This window comes from Coregonus clupeaformis, chromosome 24 (assembly GCF_020615455.1).
Source record: "Coregonus clupeaformis isolate EN_2021a chromosome 24, ASM2061545v1, whole genome shotgun sequence".
NCBI lineage: Eukaryota > Metazoa > Chordata > Actinopteri > Salmoniformes > Salmonidae > Coregonus > Coregonus clupeaformis.
In genome coordinates this window covers 13,002,732-13,030,006 of record NC_059215.1, presented here as the reverse complement: position 1 = coordinate 13,030,006, position 27,275 = coordinate 13,002,732, and the positions used below count along the sequence as shown (strand labels likewise).

General features: G+C 42.8%; 2 protein-coding genes across 5 annotated transcripts in view; both read left to right on the top strand.

Moving 5' to 3' along the window:
* LOC123481791 (complement decay-accelerating factor-like) overlaps window positions 1-3,089 on the top strand; it is a gene marked incomplete at its 5' end in the record, with an annotated part of 28,242 nt that extends 25,153 nt beyond the window's left edge. The window contains one exon of the mRNA XM_045206805.1: window positions 2,863-3,089. Within this exon, the coding sequence (XP_045062740.1) occupies window positions 2,863-3,089 (227 nt within the window). The remainder of the gene's footprint in view (window positions 1-2,862) is intronic.
* On the top strand, window positions 672-26,413 carry LOC121538008 (membrane cofactor protein). Of its 4 annotated transcripts, none has more exons than XM_041845737.1 (13): window positions 672-777; window positions 8,360-8,449; window positions 8,624-8,812; window positions 9,034-9,133; window positions 9,466-9,539; window positions 9,660-9,842; window positions 12,424-12,597; window positions 13,443-13,496; window positions 23,272-23,316; window positions 24,031-24,072; window positions 24,609-24,654; window positions 25,062-25,136; window positions 25,482-26,413. In XM_041845737.1, the coding sequence occupies exons 2-12, from the start codon at window positions 8,374-8,376 to the stop codon at window positions 25,120-25,122; spliced, it is 1,044 nt and encodes a 347-aa protein (XP_041701671.1). In that variant the 5' UTR covers window positions 672-777; window positions 8,360-8,373; the 3' UTR covers window positions 25,123-25,136; window positions 25,482-26,413. The 4 variants fall into 4 exon arrangements, with proteins under 4 accessions (XP_041701671.1, XP_041701670.1, XP_041701674.1 ...); XM_041845736.1 differs by having other exon boundaries at window positions 8,241-8,449; XM_041845740.1 differs by lacking the exon at window positions 13,443-13,496 and having other exon boundaries at window positions 8,241-8,449.
* The last annotated feature ends 862 nt before the right edge of the window (window positions 26,414-27,275 follow it).

Sequence of the window (27,275 nt, the reverse complement as noted above, 5' to 3'; positions counted from 1 at the left end):
AGCCAGAGCCCGGACTTGAACCCGATCGAACATCTCTGTAGAGACCTGAAAATAGCTGTGCAGCGACACTCCCCATCCAACCTGACAGAGCTTGAGAGGATCTGCAGAGAAGATTGGGAGAAACTTCTCAAATACAGGTGTACCAAGCTTGTATTATCATACCCAAGAAGACTCGAGGCTGTAATCGCTGCCAAAGGTGCTTCAACAAAGTACTGAGTAAAGGGTCTGAATACTTATGTAAATGTGATACATAAATAAAAAAAATCTATATACATTTGCAAAACATTCTGAAAATCTGTTTTTGCTTTGTCATTATGGGGTATTGTGTGTAGAATGATGAGGGGGGGGGGGAGACAATTTAATACGTTTTAGAATATGGGTGTAACATAACAAAATGTGGAAAAAGTCAAGGGGTCTGAATACTTTTCGAATGCACTGTATATATTAAAAAAGATGCTGAACAATCCTAAGGGTGGAGTGTTTCTGCATGATATAGTTACAGTTTAATGGGGTAGGGTGTGGTAGAAGTTAGTGATTTTTTTGGTTTTTATTTTTATTTTCATGGCAGTACAGAATTGGGCAGATCATGATTGATCGTACATTCTTGAACAGTAGGTGGCGGCATGCACTTAAACGATTGTTTGCAGACCTCCATGATAGCATAGAAGAAGAAGAAGAAGAAGAAGAAGAAGCAGCAGCAAGAACAGTGAGTTAGTTATACAAATATTTGACAGAGTTGCCATTTGAAGAAAGTATACAGACCATTTGAACAATAAGGTAAGACTTTTCCAAATACCATAGATTATCATTATTGGAAATTAATATAGAAAGTGCCAGCTAGCAATGTACGCTAACAGGGTAGCAAGCTGATCCAGCTACAATATCCGAGTTTGTTCTGGTTGCGGAAGATGGCGGCGAGTGCAGACGGGATTTTATCTTGCTCCGAGTAACCTTACATTTAAGTAAATATGAGGGATAAAAGTTAACAAAACACGGTGTATAGTAAACACAATAGAGAACAACGCTCAGTAGACCGCTAATTTGATCTGAAACTTGGCAAAATTGAAGAAAATAATGTGCGAAAGAGCAAAGGGAGGAGAAGGCAGTTGCTAGCTGACCACTCATACACCGGAGAGAAACCGCCACCTGACTCCTCAGGAGAAGAAATTGAGGAATCTGGACTTTCGGTTGATTCAGAAACTCCAACCAATAGTCCTGCACCCAAAAATAATTGTCTTTGCGGGAACTCCAGGTCAACATAATCGATGCTGTCACTGCAAAGATAAACGAAAGAGTCGATGGTCTGGAGAAAATGATACGCGAAAACACATCAAAAATCGTTGACCTCGAGACCTCTCTGAATCATGCATACGAGAGTATAGAAGAGCATAAACGTGCAACCTCTGATAAATGCACTGCACAGGAGAAGACCATCGCCGACATGCAAGAGCGCTTGTCGGAAGCACAGCGATGCCGGAGAAGGTGGGGGCTACGGCTTTATGGTGTCCCGGAGGCAGTGGCGGCTCCTGAAAAAATTCTCAGGGGGGGCAATTTTTCTGATGATTTAGGTGACCTACACACATTTAAAAAAAGATATGTCCAGCAACAACATGAAGACAGGGGCAGCATATAAGTCAATACCAGAAGCATTTATTGACTGATCTCAAAAGTGTTGGCTTACAAAAGCAAAATAAGTTATCACAGTAAAAATAATCAAGGGTGTTCTTTCACATTCCTCAACACTGCATAAACAATATGCATTTCCATAAAACACCTCATCTAATTGTGCCACAAAGTTGACAAGTCCAAGAAAAATACCAGGGTTGGTGGAGCCCTCAGTTTCATCTTTGCCTCGCAAAGCTAACTCAAACACTCCGCAAAACTTCACACACTGGATTAGCCGGCTGAGGATGTGGCGGTTCTTGCTAACCTCATCGTTGTGGCGGCGGACAGCTAGCCTGTATCCCTCATTCAGTTGAGTGGCAATGTTCACTCTCCCCAAAGCAGACAATCTCAAACAGCTATCCATGTGGGTCTTTGACAGCTCATGTTTCTTAATCTTTTCTGAAAGATGGTGCATGTCCGTTACACCAGTCGCTGTCCAAGCGGTGCTGTCTGCCATGCCGCCTTCAGGGTGAAAGAGTAAGCAGGGGTAGCAGAAGACTGCATTAGCTACATCGCAGCCTGCTAGCCAGGTTTTTCGTTCGTACCAATTTTTGGAAAATCCTCAGGTGTAGGACTTTCCCCCTTTAGTAGAAACCTGTTGAATTATTAAATTTGGTCTGGGAGGTCCTAATTGTTTCGTTGCCAATTTATCTTGATTTGTTCGCGACAAAAAGGAACTTCTTTCAAAGAGACAATCGAGTTGCACTGAACGCTAGCCATCTTGACAGTAGTACGTGAATTGATTGACGCTGCTACCCGCTCTTTTCTTAGTTACGTTCATGGTTATGTTACGTATGACGAAAGCGCGTAAGTGCAAGCCCTCCCGGAACCCATAGAGATTGTATTGAAAGCTCTGATATTTGAAAAAAAAAGATTTTACATGAGAGTCTATGAGAGACTTCTGGGGCGATTTTCAACCTGACTGAAATCGCCCCAAAAGGGGCGGGGCCATTTGAAGCACGACTTTAGCCTGATTGGACATTTAGTGGCAGATCAGACGTCTAGATTAGAACACTGATAACTACTGTTGCCGTGATATAATTGATTAGAAAAAAAATCCCTTCCTTTTCCCGTTTGGCAGAGCATCGCCCATATCGCCCTAATGAACACACCGCCCCTGCCCGGAGGGCCAGGGTGAGAATGTGAAGCGCATTGTAAGTGACATATGTAACCGTGTGGCTCCGGACTTCCCCGAAGGATATATGGCTGTGGATGTCGCCCATCGTATTGAGAAGAAGCAAGATGCCATCGGCAGCCGCTCAATCATCATCCAGTTCGCTTTCCACACAGCGAGAGATGCGGTTTGGAAGAAAGCAAAGGAAAGCGCCTTTCTGAAAGAGAGAGAATTTAGATTCGGTGAGGACCTGACTGCAGCAGACAAGGCAGCAAAGGCAAAGTTGTGGCCTCTCGTCCAACAGGCCTGAAATCAAGGAAGGGTTGCATACTACAAGGGAATCAGAGCCTTTTTCACCGACGGAAAATAAATTCGACATGGTTGATTTGCTCCGCCGGTAGGCTTACAAGGTAGCCCATTCCCTACAACAAACTGAGCGTTCTAGTTTTGAATTCTGGTGTTATGGTGTACAAGTTAAGACTTATGTTAATACATATATGAAGCACCTTTTATAGAGAGGGTAGAGTTGAGATTGCATAGGATTTTTCTTTCTATTTTGTATATATGGATTTTAAGTTTGTCAATCAATGCCAGGGGGATACCTGTTGAAGAGGAAAGCGTTTTTGTTTGCTTTGTAAGGACTGCAATGCAGATCTTGTATTCGTTCAAGAAACACATTCATGCAAAGAGGATTATAAGTTTTGGAAAAATCAGTGGGGCAGTGACATTTTCTTGGCCCACAGGACTAATCAGTCAGCTGGGGTTGCAATTTTAGCACACAATTTCAAAGGGACATTTCTGTTTACTCAAATGGACATTGGCTAGTGGCGGTCATCAACCACATGGACCGATTATTTGTGTTGTGTAATGTATATGGATACTGTTCTAGTCCTCCAAATAACTTACTTCTAGAGGAAATTGAGGACATTCTTAAGCCTTCTGAGAAAATATCCATACAGTCAGATTATAGTTGGTGGGGATTTTAACATGGTTTATTATGAGTGCTAGATTGTCCCTTAGGCCTAACATTGGTGTGAATAAGTTGGTGAATTTCTGCCAAAGCCTGGACCTAATTGACATGGTGAGTTAAAAACCCTGGAGAGAAACAGTACACATGGAGTAATAGAGATTGTTCACTACAATCAAGAATTAACTTGTGGGTGATGGGCTCAAGACTAGAGGTTAACACTGTAGAGGTAAAAATACTGTCTGCTGTCCTGACGGATCATAAAGTCATATGGCTGACTGTGAGAGTGTGCAGTAATGATGAGAAATACTCTGGTGGTTATCGGAAATTGAATAACGCATTGTTATTACATGATGATTTAAAAAATGTGATTAAGAATCTAATTTCTGTTTACTGGAATTTAGCTACCTCTAATGCAGAATATGGGAAATATTGGGAACTGCTGAAATTTAAAATCTGCTCAGCCTGTATTACTTATGGGAAACGGCTTGCTTTAAGAAGGAGATGTGAGGTAGCTGAGCTCTCTAAGAAAATTGCTGATATCACAGAGATTGAGCATCTTGATTTTAACGAAAAAGCTAAATAAAAGCTAAATTGAATGATTTACAGAGTCATCTAGATACATTTTATGAGGAAAAGGCTAGAGGAGCCTTCATAAGATTCAGAAAACAATGGCTTGAAAAAGGCGAAAAGAACAGATACTTTTTTAATTTGGAAAAGAGGAGAAGGGGAACTCGACACACTTCGAATACTTAAGATTAATGGGGTAACCTCTGAGGATAGAGAGTTGGTATCACACTTTACCACTAAGTTTTATGAGAATCTTTACTCCTTAGATAACAGTTTGAGTGACTCTAAGGATCTCCTTGATTCTATAGAGAATGTTAACTCTGTTAGTGAATAATTCAATCGGTCTTGTTGTGAAGATTTATCCATTATGGACATCCAATACCACAAACAAAATATCATAAATAGATTACCTTTCACGTCAGAACTGTCACAAAATAATAATTAGCTGGCTAGCTATTTTGTTTCCATCTTAACAAAAGGGGTCTATCCCAGAACCCCTAGACCCACTCCAATTTGCATACCGCCCCAACAGATCCACAGATGATGCAATCTCTATTGCACTCCACACTGCCCTTTCCCACCTGGACAAGAGGAACACCTACGTGAGAATGCTATTAATTGACTGTAGCTCAGCGTTCAACACCATAGTGCCCTCAAAGCTCATCACTAAGCTGACCCAGGGACTAAACACCTCCCTCTGCAACTGGATCCTGGACTTCCTGACGGGCCGCCCCCAGGTGGTAAGGGTAGGTAACAACACATCTGCCACGCTTATCCTCAACACGGGGGCCCCTCAGGGGTGCGTGCTCAGTCACCTCCTGTACTCCTTTTCACCCATGACTGCATGGCCAGGCACGACTCCAACACCATCATTGTTTGCCGACGACACAACAGTGGTAGGCCTGATCACCGACAACGATGAGACAGCCTATAAGGATAACAACCTCTCCCTGAACGTGATCAAGTCAAAGGAGATGAAAAAAAAAAGAGGACTGAGGACGCCCCCATTCTCATGGACGGGGCTGTAGTGGAACAGGTTGAGAGCTTCAAGTGCCTTGGTGTCCACATCACCAACAAACTATCATGGTCCAAACACACCAAGACAGTCGTGAAGAGGGCACGACAAAGCCTATTCCCCCTCAGGAGACTGAAAATATTTGGCATGGGTCCTCAGTAGTAATAATAATAATAATAATAATAATAATAATAATAATAATAATAATATGCCATTTAGCCTCAGATCCTCAAAAGGTTCTACAGCACCATCAAGAGCATCTTGACTGGTTGCATCACCGCCTGGTATGGCAACTGCTCGGCCTCCGACCGCAAGGCACTACAGAGGGTAATGCTTACGGCCCAGTACATCACTGGGGCCAAGCTTCCTGCCATCCAGGACCTCTATACCAGGCGGTGTCAGAGGAAGGCCCTAAAAATTGTCAAAGACTCCAGCCACCCTAGTCATAGACTGTTCTCTCTGCTACCGCACGGCAAGCGGTACCGGAGCGCCAAGTCTAGGTCCAAAAGGCTTCTTAACAGCTTCTACCCCCAAGCCATAAGACTCCTGAACAGCTAATCATGGCTACCCGGACTATTTGCATTGCCCCCCCCTTTTACACTGCTGCTACTCTGTTTATCTATGCATAGTCACTTTAACTCTACCCACATGTACATATTATCTCAATACCCTCGACTAACCGGTGCCCCCGCACATTGATATAGCCTCCCTACTGTTTATTTTATTTTACTGCTGCTCTTTAAATTTTTTTTTTTTTTTTTTTTTACTTATCCATTTTTTACTTAACACTTGTTTTTTTCTTAACTTCATTGTTGGTTAAGGGCTTGTAAGTAAGCATTTCACTGTAAGGTCTACACCTGTTGTATTCGGCGCATGTGGCAAATAAAATTTGATTTGATTTACCTACCGTCTTGATGGTCGAGCTCTAGTGACAGTTTATAACAGTTGGAATAGCAAGCTCCTCATTAACTTGTGCGCTGGTAGACAGGAAGTAGATCTGCACGAGTGCAGGTGGTGGTCCACCATGGATGTTTAAACTCAACAAGTAGCCACACTGAATACGGCCACGCAAAATGACTTTCGAAGCTGAAATCTAAATTTAGTTTGTCTAACGTATAAATTCTATTTGAACTACCATTTTATGGAAAAATAAATAATGAAATTGTAATTATTTAAAGCAGCCTGTGTAATCATCTGCCAGACAGTAGCCACAATCGGCCCGAGCCCCAAGTAATACATTTGGGCCAGATAACTCACACCGGAATTGGCCCGAGCTCAATCCCCGCATCCTAGCCATAAGTAATACTGCCGAAGGCCACATGAAGTCGGCCGAGTCTGACTCTCAGCCGGAATCGGCCCATATCCACTGTGCTAGCTGGGTTTCCACTAGATGTTGGAACATTGCGGCGGGGACTTTCTTCCATTCAGCCACAAGCATTAGTGAGGTCGGGCACTGATGTTGGGCGATTAGGCCTGGCTCGCAGTTGGCGTTCCAATTTATCCCAAAGGTGTTAGATGGGGTTGAGGTCAGGGCTCTGTGCGGGCCAGTCAAGTTCTTCCACACCGAACTCGACAAACAATTTCTGTATGGACCTCGCTTTGTGCACGGGGGCATTGTCATACTGAAACAGGAAAAAGCCTTCCCTAAATTGTTGCCACAAAGATGGAACCACAGAATCGTATAAATGTCATTGTATGCTGTAGCGTTAAGATTTCCCTTCACTGGATCCCGACCATGAAAAACAGCCCCAGATCATTATTCCTCCTCCACCAAACTTTACAGTTGGCACTATGCATTGGGGCAGGTAGCGTTCTCCTGGTATCCGCCAAACCCAGATTTGTCCGGAATGCCAGATGGTGAAGCGTGATTCATCACTCCAGAGAAAGCGTTTCCACTGAGTCCAATGGCGGCGAGCTTTACACCACTCCAGCAGATGCTTGGCATTGCACATGGTGATCTTAGGCTTGTGTGCGCTGCTCGGCCATGGAAACCCATTTCATGAAGCTCCCGATGAGCAGTTATTGTGCTGACGTTGCTTCCAGAGGCAGTTTGGAACTCGGTAGTGAGTGTTGCAAACGAGGACAGACGATTTCTACGCGCTACAGCACTCAACGTTCCCGTTCTGTGAGCTTGTGTGGCCTACCACTTCGCAGCCATTGTTGCTCCTAGATGTTTCCACTTCAAAATAACAGCACATACAGTTGACTGGGCAGCTCTAGCAGGGCAGAAATTTGACAAACTGACTTGTTGGAAATGTGGCATCCTATGACGGTGCCATGTTGAAAGTCACTGAGCTCTTCAGTAAGGCCATTCTACTGCCAATGTTTGTCTATAAAGATTGCATTGCTGTATGCTTGATTTTATACACCTGTCAGCAACGAGTGTGGCTGAAATAGGCGAATCCACTAATTTGAGAGGTTGTCCACATACTTTTGTGCGTATATATAGTGCATTGGGCTGTTTTCGCTGTACAACATATAGAAGTTGTCCCTTTTCAGGTTTAGCTAAATGTTAACTCCCTTTCGTTTAAGCTGGTTAGCATAGCTAGCATACAGAAATCTGTGGTGGTAGTCATGTCAACGATGACATGAGCATGTGTTGGGGTTGACATCCATACAAGTGTTATACTTTTTATTTCAACAGTGTGAAATACACAAACAATAGCCTAAATGTAAGCTAATTTTGCTGGGGGGTAATGAGGAGACTCTGGATCTTCCCCCCCATGGCCCTTTCCCATATGCGTTTCCATGGTAATTCCATTGTTTTGGACGAGTTCGATTGTCTGTGCAATGTCCTAGGCTCCGCTAGTAACGTTACCAGCAAACTAACGTTAGGCTAGCTAGCTATCTATATGGCTACCCTAACTCACAGATCTTTGTGTTTGACAGTGTGTTTTCCTTCTCAACAGCGTGATTACGGCAAGTGGATATTAAGAGAAGTTAATCTGCTTAGGTGGCGATCTGGCAAAACGTTACAGTACAAGCAAACCAACCAATCCAGGAAATTGTGTGCTGCTGCTTGTTACAGGAAAAGAAGACGTCATGCAGCCCTCTAACGTCTGTTGGTCCTTGATGATATGGATGGTCCAGCTGGCCTTGATGTTTCTCACTATTCAAGGTGGGGTCATATCTGTATAGAATCAGAATCCTATTTCTTGGCATGTCTCTGTCTACAGACGGTGGTTTGAAGCTTACACTACTACAGTTTATGGGTTGAATTGACGGTGTTGTCTCCTGTATTTGTTCACCTTGGTCATTAACATTAACTCCATTTTGTCTCCACCTCTTTCAGCTCAAAACTGCACCAAACCCATAGGAGGGCCAAACATGGTTTTGTCAAATGACTTCATCCTTCAAGAGACATTTGTAGACGGAGCAACAGTCACTTTTGACTGTACAATTGGATATGTCCGTGCAGGAGGGTCTCGTACAGTCACCTGTACTGCTGGCGTGTGGAGTGAAGTGAAACTGAAATGCGAAAGTAATATAATTGTCTTTGTTTTTGTTCTTTAAAGTTATGCCATATTCTTGTAAATGTTTCCAGTTTTTAGTTACCCACTCGCAACTTGATATATTCATTGCCCATCCATAGATCTTATTGAAATACTAGCCTGGAATTCGGACCTGTTTTGTGCTAACATTCAACTCTTTGCCACTCTGTCATTTTGAAAGTCTGACTGGTTTTCTCTATGGTTGTTTCAGGGAAGTCGTGTGGCTCCCCAGGAGAAGTGATGAACGGCAATTTTGATCTCTCTGAGGGGGTCTTGTTTGGCGACAAGGTTGTTGCTACCTGTAACACTGGGTCAGTGCAAGGCTATTTGCTTTCTCTCTCTCTCTCTCTCTCTCCTCCCCCCGAATGCTTTCTTGAGTGTTAGATGTGATTTCTTAGAGTTAACATGTCAACTGTCATGTTTCACAAAGCTGTCCATTTGAAGGCCTACTTTTGTGATTTCCAAATAGGCCTTAATCAAACTTCCCCTACCTAAAAGCTCAACCAAATGTTTTTATTTTTTGAATATTATCTGTCATTAATATCTTGATCAGAGCTGTGAACAGTCTCTGTTGTAACCCTTGTTGTCCTAAAAGCAAAGCTCCAGATACTGTCTCATATTGTCTAATCTTTCTCTTTTTCAGCTATTTGCTTGTGGGCAGCAGTGTAAGGACCTGTATGGACGGAGGCTGGGATGGCAGAGTTCCTGTATGTGAAGGTTAGTAATCTGAAGGAGCATGTCAAGTGAAAATAACAATAACTTTAACAGTTCTGTGCTTGTGCCTAAATCAAAACTCTTCATAACTGATCATAACTGTGGTTGTGCTCTAATCTGCAGTGGTGAAGTGTGGAAAGCCCCCCACCATTGTCAACGGTGGGCCTGTTGTCCCACCTGAAGAGACGTATAACTATGGAAGTGTAGTGCAATATGGCTGTGAGAAGGATTACACTCTGGTTGGAACAAAATTCATAACCTGCTCTGAGAATGGAGAATTCCAGCCAGCTCCACCTGAGTGTAAAAGTACGTTGATAGCTTTCCTTTTTTACCATTCTTTTTTTAAATGGTCGTAAGTATGGTTGTTGACAAAACCATAGAACTGCTCACATGAACTGCTCACGCTCATCAAATCTATTTGGGCTTCCACTTCCTTCCTCCACCACACAATCGTGGGCACCGTCAGGGTCCAGACAACCTTATGTAGCAGGCGTAAAAGAAAATGCCTGAGTGGAGTTCCCACATCCGGTTTTCAGCGGAAAGGAAGGTTAAATTAGCTGTATCCTTGAAAACCAGATACATCCGGTTGTTGGCAACTCCTCTAAGACTAGGGTCCAGATGACGACCTCTGAAAAATTAATTTATAAATATCACAGTATCTAGCCTAACAAAATGAAACATCAAATCAAATCAAATCACATTTTATTGGTCACATGCGCCGAATACAACAGGTGCAGACATTACAGTGAAATGCTTACTTACAGCCCTTAACCAACAGTGCATTTATTTTAAACAAAAAAAAGTAAAAATAAAACAACAACAAAAAAAAGTGTTGAGGAAAAAAAAGAGCAGAAGTAAAATAAATTGACAGTAGGGAGGCTATATATACAGGGGGGTACCGTTGCAGAGTCAATGTGCGGGGGCACCGGCTAGTTGAGGTAGTTGAGGTAATATGTACATGTGGGTAGAGTTAAAGTGACTATGCATAAATAATTAACAGAGTAGCAGCAGCGTAAAAGGATGGGGTGGGGGGGGCAGTGCAAATAGTCCGGGTAGCCATGATTAGCTGTTCAGGAGTCTTATGGCTTGGGGGTAGAAGCTGTTGAGAAGTCTTTTGGACCTAGACTTGGCACTCGGTACCGCTTGCTGTGCGGTAGCAGAGAGAACAGTCTATGACTAGGGTGGCTGGAGTCTTTGACAATTTTGAGGGCCTTCCTCTGACACCGCCTGGTATAGAGGTCCTGGATGGCAGGAAGCTTTGCCCCAGTGATGTACTGGGCCGTACGCACTACCCTCTGTAGTGCCTTGCGGTCGGAGGCCAAGCAGTTGCCATACCAGGCGGTGATGCAACCAGTCAGGATGCTCTCGATGGTGCAGCTGTAGAATTTTTTGAGGATCTGAGGACCCATGCCAAATCTTTTCAGTCTCCTGAGGGGGAATAGGCTTTGTCGTGCCCTCTTCATGACTGTCTTGGTGTGTTTGGACCATGATAGTTCGTTGGTGATGTGGACACCAAGGAACTTGAAGCTCTCAACCTGTTCCACTACAGCCCCGTCGATGAGAATGGGGGCGTGCTCAGTCCTCTTTTTTTTCCTGTAGTCCACAATCATCTCCTTTGTCTTGGTCACGTTGAGGGAGAGGTTGTGTTCCTGGCACCACTCGGCCAGATCTCTGACCTCCTCCCTATAGGCTGTCTCATCGTTGTCGGTGATCAGGCCTACCACTGTTGTGTCGTCGGCAAACTTAATGATGGGCTTAAACATAAGCACAGATGTGCATGAGACAGGCTAAGCAAGCAGTCTAAAACATGTATAATGTGTAGGCCTATTCTAAAAACCATGATGCAACATTGAGCTCAGAGGAAGTGGGTTACAATCGGGTTGGAACCGAAATTATTTTCTAATCATTTAGTTCTGAACAGAACCAGTATTATTTTTGTTCCGTTCCACTGTTCCGACCTGCAAAATAAAGTTTGGAACCAGTTGGAAGCCCCAAAAAGTACTGGTTTATATAATTCCTTTATGTTCCTTAATTATTATTATTTTTTTTTACATTTAGCTTGACGTTAAATTACTTCACAAATGAGTGTGGATAGAGCAGCATTTTATGGAGCAGGCAAGCTATAGCCTAGTTGTTTAGTGTAGTGTGTGAGATGCGACTGACATTTTGCAGATGGGGAGAGAGCGAGAAGGTGGAGGAGGAGGCTTGGCTTGAAATGCTGAGCATCTTTTATTACATGCGTTATCTGAATTAGGCCCATAGAATTATACCTATGGAGGAACTTTGAATGTCTTTGAACTTCCGAGAGTTGGTTTAAAGTGGGTCAGAGCTAGCTAGCTAGCTAGCTAAAAAGCTTGTGTGTGCAGAGCGACACCAGAATTAAAATCACGTCTTACCTTTTCGTAGTTAATAAATCCGAAGTGAAACGTGATAACTATAGTATCCTTAACTAACAATGAAAGAGTTAATCCATTCTTCTGTAATTAAAAATCTCTCCCTAATTTCTGAATCACGCTTGTAATGTCAGTAGTAGCCTATGCTTCGGAGGGGAAGGGGCAGGTACACAAAGTGAGGCCTTCGCATAGGCTCTTTTTATTTATTTTTATGAATTACCCCCTTTTTCTCCCCAATTTCTTGATATCCAATTGTGATGAAATTATGATCTTGTCTCATCGCTGCATCTCCCCAACGGGGAAGTTATTGTCCGGTCTTCGGTTCTGTTCCCTGAACCGGTTCCAACCCCTTGTTACAATAGAATCTACCCTATTTATTGAATAGATAATGATTAGTTGCAGGATTCATAAATGGGTGGTTATAACATTTATTTATTACTTCAAGTAGCCTATAACTTGTAGCTAATTACATCTCTCTTTGTTTATGTCTGCAGTGGTCTCATGTCCTCGTCCTGTTGTTGAGAATGCCGTTCGGATTGAAGGCCGTCCCCCCTATATGTACAAGTCTTTTGTGACATATAAGTGCAACGCTGGATATGAGATGGATGGACAAGCCAGTCTGACCTGTGAAATAGAAGGCTGGTCAGCTCCTTTCCCTACATGCAGAGGTAAGACTGATTTCAGTGTTTATTTAACACACTTTAGCCTACAGTGAGGGAAAAAAGTATTTGATCCCCTGCTGATTTTGTACGTTTGCCCACTGAAAGAAATTATCAGTCTATAATTTTTATGGTAGGTTTATTTGAACAGTGAGAGACAGAATAACAACAAACAAATCCAGAAAAACGCATGTCAAAAATGTCTTTGTCAGTGGGCAAACGTACAAAATCAGCAGGGGATCAAATACTTTTTGCCATCACTGTATATTTTAGCTCAGATATTTTGTGCTTTATTTGGTGTGTAGGACCAATGTGTCAGCAAACTGTATTTTTTTAATGGAATTCACCTCAATTCATATAAACACATTGAGGCCTTTTTGATAAGAAAAGATGGTATGTGTGTTAATGTTCATGCTAATTGTTATTTTTCACCATATGCATGCCTGTGCATAGCAATCTCAAGTATTTATTTTCCCTGTATGCATTAAGTTTGGATTTGGTCATTTTTGTTTCTATCTATTATTTCAGTCCTGTTTTTGATCCGTTCCTTGATACTAGCCTTTGCATTTTAGTAACAAAGCTGGTTACGATTGAAGACAAACTGGTGTTCAAACTGGTGTTCAAGTTCAACCTTTGATCCATTCAAATAACCCTATGGTCTAGTGAGCTGCTTACCTTCCATTGTCCTCTGCTACCTTTACACTGAGTGATTGACTAGCCATCTTGTCCAAGACCATTCTACTCCTCAGACCACACTGGCTGACTAAAGCAGTTGAGGGATCATAACAGTAAGAAGTTGTGACAGACCGGAAAATAATAGTTAGTGGCCTAATTATATGTCATGCCTTTTATAGCCCTTCTGACTACAACAAAGCCCCCTACTACTACGAAGAGAACCACAACCCAAGGTAGAGTCCATTTTTAAAACTGCTTGCCACAATCCTAATCTAATTTGTGTGTGTGTGTGTGTGTGTGTGTGTGTTAGGGCTACTGCTGGCCTTCGCACATTTTGCTATTATGCTTCTGAAGTTGCCGGTAGTAGGCTACACCAGCGGTCGGCAACCTTTTTTCAATTTGGAGTGGCAAGTTATCATACCATTTCTACTGATCTGCGTGCCAGTTATGGTTTTCATATGCACATTTTTGTGGAACAGTTTCATTTTATTTATAATAAAGTCTTCATATCTCAATCAATGTTTACATTTTAGTCACTAACTTACAGTTAGTGAGTGCATACATTTTTCATACTGGCCCCCCGTGGGAATCGAAACCACAACCCTGGCGTTGCAAGCGCCATGCTCTACCAACTGAGCTACACGGGATATGTGGTTAATCAAAATTCTATCTAAATGAAAATGATGCAAATGTAAAAGTAACTTTTATTGCCATTGCCAATATGTAAAAATAGCCTACATAAAGCCAACAAATAAATAAAAAACATTGCAGCACCGCAGGTAGAAAATATCTTGTTCAAAATAAAACTATCAAAACCCCAAATGGGCACATTTTATAAGCCTGCATTTGCACGCAGGCCAGTTAGCCTAGGCCTAGTTCTATGCATAATCAGGTGAGTGTCGTTACTCAAGATTGACAGGAGCGCTTCAAACAGAAGACAATGAATAAGCCTAGGTTGTGCACTCTGCAAACAACGTGTCCACTCCTACAATGACAACGATAATAATAATAATAATAATAATATATTTTAAATGCATTAACCAAAAATTACCGTAACCAAACAAACATTGTAGATGAGAAATTATGGTAAATGTGAAACTGGTGTGCCATCCCCGAGGCTTCCACAATGGATTAGTTCACTCAGACAGGCATGAATCAGACAGGTGTCGTGTGTGCCATACATATTTTTTGCCATACATATTTGCCACTGCTTGACTTTTAAATCTAGGTCGACCAACAGCCTGTCGACCAAACAATCGACCAGTCGACTAAATGGGGTTAGCCCTAATATGTATGTATGTAAACTCAGCAAAAAAGAAACGTCCCTTTTTCAGGACCCTGTCTTTCAAAGATAATTTGAAAAAATCAATAACTTCACAGATCTTCATTGTAAAGGGTTTAAACACTGTTTCCCATGCTTGTTCAATGAACCATAAACAATTAATGAACATGCACCTGTGGAACGGTCGTTAAGACACTAACAGCTTACAGACGGTAGGCAATTAAGGTCACAGTTATGAAAACTTAGGACACTAAAGAGGCCTTTCTACTGACTCTGAAAAACACCAAAAGAAAGATGCCCAGGGTCCCTGCTCATCTGCGTGAACGTGCCTTAGGCATGCTGCAAGGAGGCATGAGGACTGCAGATGTGGCCAGGGCAATAAATTGCAATGTCCGTACTGTGAGACGCCTAAGACAGCGCTACAGGGAGACAGGACGGACAGCTGATCGTCCTCGCAGTGGCAGACCACGTGTAACAACACCTGCACAGGATCGGTACACCCGAACATCACACCTGCGGGACAGGAACAGGATGGCAACAACAACTGCCTGAGTTACACCAGGAACGCACAATCCCTCCATCAATGCTCAGACTGTCCGCAATAGGCTGAGAGAGGCTGGACTGAGGGCTTGTAGGCCTGTTGTAAGGCAGGTCCTCACCAGACATCACCGGCAACAACATCGCCTATAGGCACAAACCCACTGCGTGGCCAAGCACGTCTCCAACTCAATCATCAAGTTTGCAGACGACACAACAGTAGTAAGCTTGATTACCAACAATGACGAGACCGCCTACAGGGAGGAGGTGAGGGCTCTGGGAGTGTGGTGCCAGGAAAATAACCTCACTCAATGTCAACAAAACAAAGGAGATGATCGTGGACTTCAGGAAACCGCAGAGGGTGCACCCCCCTATCCACATCGACGGGACCGCAGTGGAGAAGGTGGAAAGCTTGAAGTTCCTTGGCGTACACATCACCGACAAACTGAAATGGTCCACCCACGCAGACAGTGTGGAGAAGGCGGCGCAACAGAGCCTCTTCAACCTCAGGAGGCTGAAGAAATTCGGCTTGGCACCTAAAACCCTCACAAACCTTTACAGATGCACAATTGAGAGCATCCTGTCGGGCTGTATCACCAACTGGTACGACAACTGCACCGCCCGCAACTGCAGGGCTCTCCAGAGGGTGGTGCGGTCTGCTGAACGCATTATCGGGGGCAAACTACCCGCCCTCCAAGACACATACAGCACCCGATGTCACAGGAAGGCCAAAAAGATAATCAAGGACATCAACCACCCGAGCCACTGCCTGTTCACCCCGCTATCATCCAGAAGGCGAGGTCAGTACAGGTGCATCAAAGCTGGGACCGTGATAATTAAAAACCGCTTCTATCTCAAGGCCATCAGACTGCTAAATAGCCATCACTAGCACATTAGAGGCTGCTGCTGCCTATTGAAATCACTGGCCACATTAAGAAATGGAACACTAGTCACTTTAATAATGGTTACAGTCACTTTAATGTTTACATATCTTGCACTACTCCTCTCATGTGTATATACTGCATTCTATACTATAATATTCTACTCTTAGTCAATGCCGCTCTGTCATTGCTTGTCCATATATGTATATTTTCTTAAATTCCATTCCTTACTAGTTTTGTGTGTATTAGGTATATGTTGTCAAATTGTTAGATATTACTGCACTGTCGGAGCTAGAAGCAGAAGCATTTCGCTACACCCGCTATAACATCTGCTAAACACGTGTATGTGACAAATAACATTTGATTTGAATGAGCGTTAAACCGAGGCCTGTACTCTGGAGCGGGATCGATGTGGAGGGTCCGTCATGGTCTGAGGCGGTGTGTCACAGCATCATCGGACTGAGCTTGTTGTCATTGCAGGCAATCTCAACGCTGTGCGTTACAGGGAGGACATCCTCCTCCCTCATGTGGTACCCTTCCTGCAGGCTCATCCTGACATGACCCTCCAGCATGACAATGCCACCAGCCATACTGCTCCTTCTGTGCATGATTTCCTGCAAGACAGGAATGTCAGTGTCTGCAATGGCCAGCGAAGATCCCGGATATCAATCCCATTGAGCACGTCTGGGACCTGTTGAATCGGAGGGTGATGGCTAGGGCCATTCCCCCCCAGAAATGTCTGGGAACTTGCAGGTGCCTTGGTGGAAGAGTGGGGTAACATCTCACAGCAAGAACTGGCAAATCTAGTGCAGTCCATGAGGAGGAGATGCACTGCCGTACTTAATGCAGCTGGTGGTCACACCAGATACTTACTGTTACTTTTGATTTTGACCCCCCCCTTTGTTCAGGGACACATTATTCAATTTCTGTTAGTCACATGTCTGTGAAATTTGTTCAGTTTATGTCTCAGTTGTTGAATCATGTTATGTTCATACAAATAATTACACATGTTAAGTTTGCTGAAAATAAACGCAGTTGACAGTGAGAGGACGTTTCTTTTTTTGCTGAGTTTATGTATGTGATATATAATCTACTCATTCAAGGTTTAAAAAACAAACAAATGTTTTACATTGTAGAATAATAGTGAAGACATCCAAATTATGAAATAACACATGGAATCACGTAGTAACCAAAAAAGTGTTAAACAAATCAAAATATATTTTATATTTGAGATTTTTCAAATGGCCACCCTTTGCCTTGATGACAGCTTTGCACACTCTTGGCATTCTCTCAACCAGCTTCATGGCGTAGTCACCTGGAATGCATATCAATTAACAGGTGTGCCTTCTTAAAAGTTAATTTGTGGACTTTCTTTCCTCCTTAATGCATTTGAGCCAATCAGTTGTGTTGTGACAAGGTAGGGGGGTATACATAAGATAGCCCTATTTGGTAAAAGACCAAGGCCATATTATGGCAAGAACAGCTCAAATAAGGTAAGAGAAACGACAGTCCCATCATTACTGTAAGACATGAAGGTCAGTCAATACTGAACATTTCAAGAACTTTGACATTTTCTTCAAGTGCAGTCGCAAAAAGCATCAAGCGCTATGATGAAACTGGCTCTCATGAGGACCGCCACAGGAATGGAATACCCAGAGTTACAGTGGGGGAAAAAAAGTATTTAGTCAGCCACCAATTGTGCAAGTTCTCCCACTTAAAAAGATGAGAGGGGCCTGTAATTTTCATCATAGGTACACGTCAAATATGACAGACAAAATGAGAAAAAAAAATCCAGAAAATCACATTGTAGGATTTTTTTATGAATTTATTAGCAAATTATGGTGGAAAATAAGTATTTGGTCAATAACAAAAGTTTCTCAATACTTTGTTATATACCCTTTGTTGGCAATGACACAGGTCAAAAGTTTTCTGTAAGTCTTCACAAGGCTTTCACACACTGTTGCTGGTATTTTGGCCCATTCCTCCATGCAGATCTCCTCTAGAGCAGTGATGTTTTGGGGCTGTCGCTGGGCAACACAGACTTTCAACTCCCTCCAAAGATTTTCTATGGGGTTGAGATCTGGAGACTGGCTAGGCCACTCCAGGACCTTGAAATGCTTCTTACGAAGCCACTCCTTCATTGCCCGGGCGGTGTGTTTGGGATCATTGTCATGCTGAAAGACTCCAGCCACGTTTCATCTTCAATGCCCTTGCTGATGGAAGGAGGTTTTCACTCAAAATCTCACGATACATGGCCCCATTCATTCTTTCCTTTACACGGATCAGTCGTCCTGGTCCCTTTGCAGAAAAAACAGCCCCCAAAGCATGATGTTTCCACCCCCATGCTTCACAGTAAGTATGGTGTTCTTTGGATGCAACTCAGCATTCTTTGTCCTCCAAACACGACGAGTTGAGTTTTTACCAAAAAGTTATATTTTGGTTTCATCTGACCATATGACATTCTCCCAATCCTCTTCTGGATCATCCAAATGCACTCTAGCAAACTTCAGACGGGCCTGGACATGTACTGGCTTAAGCAGGGGGACACGTCTGGCACTGCAGGATTTGAGTCCCTGGCGGCGTAGTGTGTTACTGATGGTAGGCTTTGTTACTTTGGTCCCAGCTCTCTGCAGGTCATTCACTAGGTCCCCCCGTGTGGTTCTGGGATTTTTGCTCACCGTTCTTGTGATCATTTTGACCCCATGGGGTGAGATCTTGCGTGGAGCCCCAGATCGAGGGAGATTATCAGTGGTCTTGTATGTCTTCCATTTCCTAATAATTGCTCCCACAGTTGATTTCTTCAAACCAAGCTGCTTACCTATTGCAGATTCAGTCTTCCCAGCCTGGTGCAGGTCTACAATTTTGTTTCTGGTGTCCTTTGACAGCTCTTTGGTCTTGGCCATAGTGGAGTTTGGAGTGTGACTGTTTGAGGTTGTGGACAGGTGTCTTTTATACTGATAACAAGTTCAAACAGGTGCCATTAATACAGGTAACGAGTGGAGGACAGAGGAGCCTCTTAAAGAAGAAGTTACAGGTCTGTGAGAGCCAGAAATCTTGCTTGTTTGTAGGTGACCAAATACTTATTTTCCACCATAATTTGCAAATAAATTCATAAAAAATCCTACAATGTGATTTTCTGTGATTTTATTTAGAATTCAAGGCACACTTAACCAGCACGGCTACCACAGCATTCTGCAGCGATACGCCATCCCATCTGGTTTGGGCTTTGTGGGACTATCATTTGTTTTTCAACAGGACAATGACCCAACACACCTCCAGGCTGTGTAAGGGCTATTTGACCAAGAAGGAGAGTGATGGAGTGCTGCATCAGATTACCTTGCCTCCACAATCCCCTGACCTTAACCCAATTGAGATGGTTTGGGATGAGTCAGACCGCAGAGTGAAGGAAAAGCAGCCAACAAGTGCTCAGCATATGTGGGAACTCATTCAAGACTGTTGGAAAAGCATTCCAGGTGAAGCTGGTTGAGAGAATGCCAAGAGTGTGCAAAGCTGTCATCAAGGCAAAGGGTGGCTACTTTGAAGAATCTCAAAAATAAAATATGTTTTGATTTGTTTAACACTTTTTTTTGGTTACTACATGATTCCATATGTTATTTCATAGTTTTGATGTCTTCACTATTATTCTACAATGTAAAAAATAATAAAAACAAAGAAAAACCCTTGAATGAGTAGGTGTGTAAAACCTTTTTATGTATGTATACACCTGCTCGTCAAACATCTAATTCCAAAATCATGGCCATTAATATGGAGTTAGTCCCCCCTTTTGCTGCTATAACAGCCTCCACTCTTCTGGGAAGGCTTTCCTCTAGATGTTGGAACATTGCTGTGGGGTCTTGCTTCCATTCAGCCACAATAGCATTAGTGAGGTCGGGCACTGATGTTGGGCGATTAGGCCTGGCTCGCAGTCAGCGTTCCAATTCATCCCAAATGTGTTCGATAGGGTTGAGATCAGGGCTCTGTGCAGGCCAGTAAAGTTCTTCCACACTGATCTCGACAAATCATTTCTGTATGGACCTTGCTTTGTGCACGGGGGCATTGTCATGCTGAAACAGGGAAGGCCTTCCCCAAAGTGCTGCCACAAAAGTTGGAAGCACAGAATCATGTAGAATGTCATTGTATGCTGTAGCGTTAAGATGTCCCTTCACTGAAACCAAGGGGCCTAGCCCGAACCATGAAAAACAGCCCCAGATCATTATTCCTCCTCCACCAAATTTTGCAGTTGGCACTATGCATTCGGGTAGGTAGCGTTCTCCTGGCATCCGCCAAACCCAGATTCGTCTGTCGGACTGCCAGATGGTGAAGCGTGATTCATCACTCCAGCGAACGTGTTTCCACTACACCATAGTCCAATGGCGGCGAGCTTTACATCACTCCAGCCAAAGCTTGGCATTGCGCATGGTGATCTTAGGCTTGTGTGCGGCTGCTTGGCCATGGAAACCCATTTCATGAAGCTCCCGACGAACAGTTCTTGTGCTGACAAGTTTGGAACTTGGTAGTGAGTGTTGCAACCGAGGACAGGCGATTTTTTTTTTTTTTACGCCCTTCAGCACTCTGTGGTCTCCATAGCATTACCTAGCCTAAATAGAAGTTGTTTGCTAACACTTTGGCACGTAACACCTTAACTCATTGTATTAGCCTAACCTTTGATCCTTTGTGGTAATACAATAACCCAGTAGGGTCTGTCTGAGGCTTTGGAAGGACTTCAACACCAAGTTACATCAAATCAAATTTTATTGGCCACATGCGCCGAATACAACAGGTGCAGAGATTACAGTGAAATACTTACTTACAGCCCTTAACCAACAGTGCATTTATTTTTAATAAAAAAGTAGAATAAAACAAAGTGTTGAGAAAAAAAGAGCAGAAGTAAAATAAAATAACAGTAGGGAGGCTATAATATACAGGGGTGTACCGGTGCAGAGTCAATGTGCTGGGGCACCGGCTAGTTGAGGTAGTTGAAGTAATATGTACATGTGGGTAGAGTTAAAGTGACTATGCATAAATAATTAACAGAGTAGCAGCAGCGTAAAAATATGGGGTGGGGGGGGCAGTGCAAATAGTCCGGGTAGCCATGATTAGCTGTTCAGGAGTCTTATGGCTTGGGGGTAGAAGCTGTTAAGAAGTCTTTTGGACCTAGACTTGGCACTCCGGTACCGCTTGCCGTGCGGTAGCAGAGAGAACCGTCTATGACTAGGGTGGCTGGAGTCTTTGACAATTTTGAGGGCCTTCCTCTGACACCGCCTGGTATAGAGGTCCTGGATGGCAGGAAGCTTGGCCCCAGTGATGTACTGGGCCGTACGCACTACCCTCTGTAGTGCCTTGCGGTCGGATGCCAAGGAGTTGCCATACCAGGCGGTGATGCAACCAGTCAGGATGCTCTCGATGGTGCAGCTGTAGAATTTTTTGAGGATCTGAGGACCCATGCCAAATCTTTTCAGTCTCCTGAGGGGGGAATAGGCTTTGTCGTGCCCTCTTCACGACTGTCTTGGTGTGTTTGGACCATGATAGTTCGTTGGTGATGTGGACACCAAGGAACTTGAAGCTCTCAACCTGTTCCACTACAGCCCCGGCGATGAGAATGGGGGCGTGCTCAGTCCTCTTTTTTTTTCCTGTAGTCCACAATCATCTCCTTTGTCTTGGTCACGTTGAGGGAGAGGTTGTTATCCTGGCACCACACGGCCAGGTCTCTGACCACCTCCCTATAGGCTGTCTCATCGTTGTCGGTGATCAGGCCTACCACTGTTGTGTCGTCGGTAAACTTAATGATGGTGTTGGAGTCGTGCCTGGCCATGCAGTCATGGGTGAACAGGGAGTACAGGAGGGGACTGAGCACGCACCTCTGAGGGGCCCCCGTGTTGAGGATCAGTGTGGCAGATGTGTCGTTACCTACCCTTACCACCTGGGGGGCGGCCCGTCAGGAAGTCCAGGATCCAGTTGCAGAGGGAGGTGTTTAGTCCCAGGATCCTTAGCTTAGTGATGAGCTTTGAGGACACTATGGTGTTGAATGCTGAGCTGTAGTCAATGAATAGCATTCTCACGTAGGTGTTCCTATTGTCCAGGTGGGAAAGGGCAGTGTGGAGTGCAATAGAGATTGCATCATCTGTGGATCTGTTGGGGCGGTATGCAAATTGGAGTGGGTCTAGGGTTTCTGGGATAATGGTGTTGATGTGAGCCATGACCAGCCTTTCAAAGCACTTCATGGCTACAGACGTCAGTGCTACGGGTCGGTAGTCATTTAGGCAGGTTATCTTAGAGTCCTTGGGCACGGGGACTATGGTGGTCTGCTTGAAACGTTAGTATTACAGACTCAGTCAGGGACATGTTGAAAATGTCAGTGAAGACACTTGCCAGTTGGTCAGCACATGCTCCGAGTACACGTCCTGGTAATCCGTCTGGCCCTGCGGCCTTGTGAATGTTGACCTGCTTAAAAGTCTTATGTCATAGTCTGTTTCTGAGGTGCAGAATCATCATTGGTTCTTTTGAAATATACTCAACCTAATATTCTCACTACATTCCCCTAGTAATTTGTGTCCAAAGAGATATGATTGTCTACACTTTCATTGACACTTGAATTATACATTCAAATTGAATCTGATTGGCATCCAGTGGTAGTTTATGGTGGCTTTTCTCCATCACTCTCCTTCATCTGAAACAGAAGATGGCTTGTGATCTGAATATGTAACAATGTACCTGTCAAGTAGTTATGGGGAAAACATAACCCATCAAATGCATGAAGTAATCATCACTCTGTCCTCATAAACGGCTGAACCCTATCTCTAACACGGAAATAAAATATTGGATGTGTTGAAATGTAACACTAGTTTGTTCACCAGTGTGCCATGCCACTAACTAGAGCTGGAATGATAAACTTAATTCTCTACACCGACCATACCGATCACTTATCGCAGGGATTTTGCTGATATTGTTCATTACAAAAAGTTGCCTATACTAGAGAAATGTGAAGTTTGAAATGAAATGTTTGCTAATATGGGTGATTTTGTTAATCGGACAATTGATGGCTTCAACCATCAAACTAGTAGTTTAAAGATTGATGATAACAATGTGTAACTGTTTTTTACAAAATATTATTATGATTAACTTATTGTTCTATTGATCGTTATCACACCAATTCAGGAAATGCATCGCAATATGGATATTTTTTTCCATATCGCCGAGCTCTACCACCAACACCACCTCATACTTTCACTACATTCATTTGATTTGTTTTATCTAACGTCAGTTTCCTGTGTGTGTGTGTGTTAACCCAAATATCACTTCTTTATGTAGAAGAGCATGTACCTGGTCCCACTGATCAAACCCCGAAGCCCAGCGGTAAGCTATGCCCCAGTTGCTATCTATTGGTGTTGTATATGATGTAAGGATGGGCATTTTTTTCCGGATATCCGGATAGTCTAAATATGTTTTAAATGAACTTTTTTTGTGTTATTTTTATTTACTTCAATGGAGACTAGCTCTCGTGACTCGGGAGGGAGCCGGTGTGCTGCGATCTGACAGTCTATGTGGCACGGAGTTGGAGAGAGAAAGTAGCCTAACCGACTCGCGCTAGTTAGATAACTTAAGGCTGCAACAAGTTTGTTCATCATACTATCTTATAGTGCCTTGACTGCATCAAATCGTTGTTAAGCCAGCTAGCTACAGTAGCCAGCTAGCTAGCTAAAGTAGCTAGGAAATTTGAGGCTAATTTGCTGCGCTCCCTGTCCAATGTCTACAACAACTCCATTCATATTCGAATAACCATGCCCATCCCTAATGTTGTTACAACCATTATTTATCACCTATTTGCTGTCTATTGATGATGTATATGATGTTGTTACAACAGTTAGCTATCACCTAGTTGCTATCTATTGGTGTTATATATGATGTTACAACAGTTAGCTATCACTCAGTTGCTATCTATCGATGTTGTACAGTATATGATGTTCTCTTTGATGGTTCAAGCAGTATTTAGGCAATTTAGTGATGACTCGCCTTCACTGCAAATTCATGTCACCTTCCTTCCTTCTGTGTATGCTTATTTATTTACAGACAACACTGGGTTAATAGCAGGCTGTGTTGTAGGTGTACTTGGTAAGTTGCAGCAGATGTTGTTTTTTAATGACGAGCTATGTGGATAACAACAATATCAATCAAGGAAGAGACTATAGGCTATTGCAGTCCAACATTAGTGATGTAACATTAACATCATAATAAGCTAATAAGTGGGAAAATAGTCAAATTCACAGAACTATTCTTCTGATGAAGAGATTCATTGGATTGGCAACATTTTGTTTTCAAGTTATCATTCAACAATTGTGTACTTGTTGCTGTACCATTAATTATTTTCTAACAAAAATACTCACCAATATATATGCTTTTTAATACCTTGGGAGTATTTTGTTTCTTGTGCAGAACTGATAAAGTAATTTGTAATTTGCTTTTGTTACTGGCATACAGACCTATAACAATACCACTTGTCATGCCAATATTATTTTTCCATTATATTCACAATAAGGAAAAGGATCAGGTATGTTTTGGGTTTTAAAATGTATGCCAAGTAAAAATGAACTACTTCAGATGTTAAACAGAATAATACCTTATGGATTCATACTTCTTTTTCTTTCTAGTCGTACTTGGTGTTGCAGTATTTGTATTCTACAAAGTTAAACGAAGGTAAGAAGTTCTCATTTCATTAACTAACATCCAACCAATGCTTGCTTCCAGTCATGGCTCCTCCCTCTTTTCTTCATAGCTCACTAAAATGTTTGGAGCTCAGTTTCATGTGTTCTTACACTCGCATCGTTGCCACCGATGCCGGTTTCTACCAATGCTGCATGATTTACGTTTGTAAAGCTTTCTGGTGTTTGATATCAATACACACGCAGACCAGCCACAGTAGTGGAGCAAAGTGAAGGCAATGGCCATGTCAGAAATGGATTGGTCTTTTAGCATTGAGCTGGTTGGTGTGTCTGTCATTGAAGAGGTCTAGATGGGTAGTCACTTAGGTGGTGGGCAATGGTGGCGGTTTTCTAAGGGTGAGAAATAGTCATGATGACCAGTGCTCGACTTCTGGGTTACAGCTCTCGAAGTGGCTACTCAGGAAATGTGGCCACTAAAAACTCTGAAGACAATGAGTTGTAGCATCCTCGGCCATGGTAAGAAGATGGGCTTCTGAGCACACCATTTTTATTTAATTTGAGATAAGAAAAGATGGTTGGTATGTGATCGAGAATGAATTGGCAGTGAACTGCAAAATGTTTTGTTTTTTTGAAGGGTGAGCATGAACCTTGAACTGAACCATAATGATCTCCATCTTGGCTTCAAGCTGTCATGTTGTGGCAGCCATTCAGTCATATGTGTCAAAGTCCAACAAATTTACCCAGTTTGTGTTCCACAGGTCCTCGTTGGTTTTTGTTTAGTTGGGCAGATAGCTATTATCAGTATATAAATAAATGTATTTTTGGGAGATGTTTAACTGTATTTTATTTCTATTTTTGTAGTGCCAAGGAGCCTACTTTACCTTAGTCGTCTCCTGCTAATTGAGAAAGGAGTCACGGAGAACTGGCTGCTATGACGGTGCCCCCGAATCAAATACCCTTCCGCTTAACAATACAGCAGCCCCTCCCAGACACCGGGAATGGTTCATATCCTTTCAAAGGAAGCTCTATTACGTGATGATATGGAACCTCACTATGAAGAATGTATTGGTTCACTCCCATTTGGAAGCTTGTGCATAAAGAGTGGCCTAACTTCATTACTTAATCTAAGCCTGCTTTATCTCATTGCTTACATTCTGATGTTAAAATTCCCCCATATGTATGGCAGTTGCTCTTCAGGGCGACCATGCATCATAAAGCCAGTTTTACCCCCTCTGAAATGAAGATATTTAAGGAAATCTTATCCTCTGCGATATATATATATTTTTTAACTCACAAAAAATAATGCAGTTTGATATGTCATACCACCAAAGGTCAACAATGGTTTCATAGACCAGGTTGCAGATGTGTTGAACGTAACCTCGAGTTCATGAACAAAATCTGGTTCAAAGAGAATCAATGGGCTTTCACTAAGTTTAGCTCTAGTCATTGGCCTTGGACAAGTCTTAATTGTGTAAATATCAGGTAAATCTAAAAAGGTTGGTTTTATAAGGAGACCATGGAATTGATGCAGTATACTTATTTTGTAAAGTGTGCTAGTTCTTTGAGGGATCAAGGACTCTGGCTCATGATCCAGCTTCTGAATATTTATTTGCACTTAAAGCCTATTTGTATTGTCTTGGAGTTCTACTGTAGATAAGCCAATTAAATATGTATTAAAACAAATATGTAAATACATTTTGTTTTAATGAGAAGTTAAATAGGGAAAATACAGTGAGGGGGAAAAAAGTATTTGATCCCCTGCTGATTTTGTACGTTTGCCCACTGACAAAGACATTATCAGTCTATAATTTTAATGGTAGGTTTATTTGAACAGTGAGAGACAGAATAACAACAAAAAATCCAGAAAAACGCATGTCCAAAAATGTTATAAATTGACTTGCATTTTAATGAGGGAAATAAGTATTTGACCCCCTCTCAATCAGAAAGATTTCTGGCTCCCAGGTGCCTTTTTATACAGGTAACGAGCTGAGATTAGGAGCACACTCTTAAACGGAGTGCTCCTAATCTCAGTTTGTTAACTGTATAAAAGACACCTGTCCACAGAAGCAATCAATCAATCAGATTCCAAACTATCCACCTTGGCCAAGACCAAAGAGCTCTCCAAGGATGTCAGGGACAAGATTGTAGACCTACACAAGGCTGGAATGGGCTACAAAACCATCGCCAAGCAGCTTGGTGAGAAGGTGACAACAGTTGGTGCGATTTTTCGCAAATGGAAGAAACACAAAAGAACTGTCAATCTCCCTCGGCCTGGGGCTCCATGCAAGATCTCACCTCGTAGAGTTGCAATGATCATGAGAACGGTGAGGAATCAGCTCAGAACTACACGGGAGGATCTTGTCAATGATCTCAAGGCAGCTGGGATCATAGTCACCAAGAAAACAATTGGTAACACACTACGCCGTGAAGGACTGAAATCCTGCAGCACCCTGCAAGTTCCCCCTGCTCAAGAAAGCACATATACAGGCCCTTCTGAAGTTTGCCAATGAACATCTGAATGATTCAGAGGAGAACTGGGTGAAAGTGTTGTGGTCAGATGAGACCAAAATCGAGATCTTTGGCATCAACTCAACTCATTCTGTTTGGAGGAGGAAGAATGCTGCCTATCACCCCAAGAATACCATCCCCACTGTC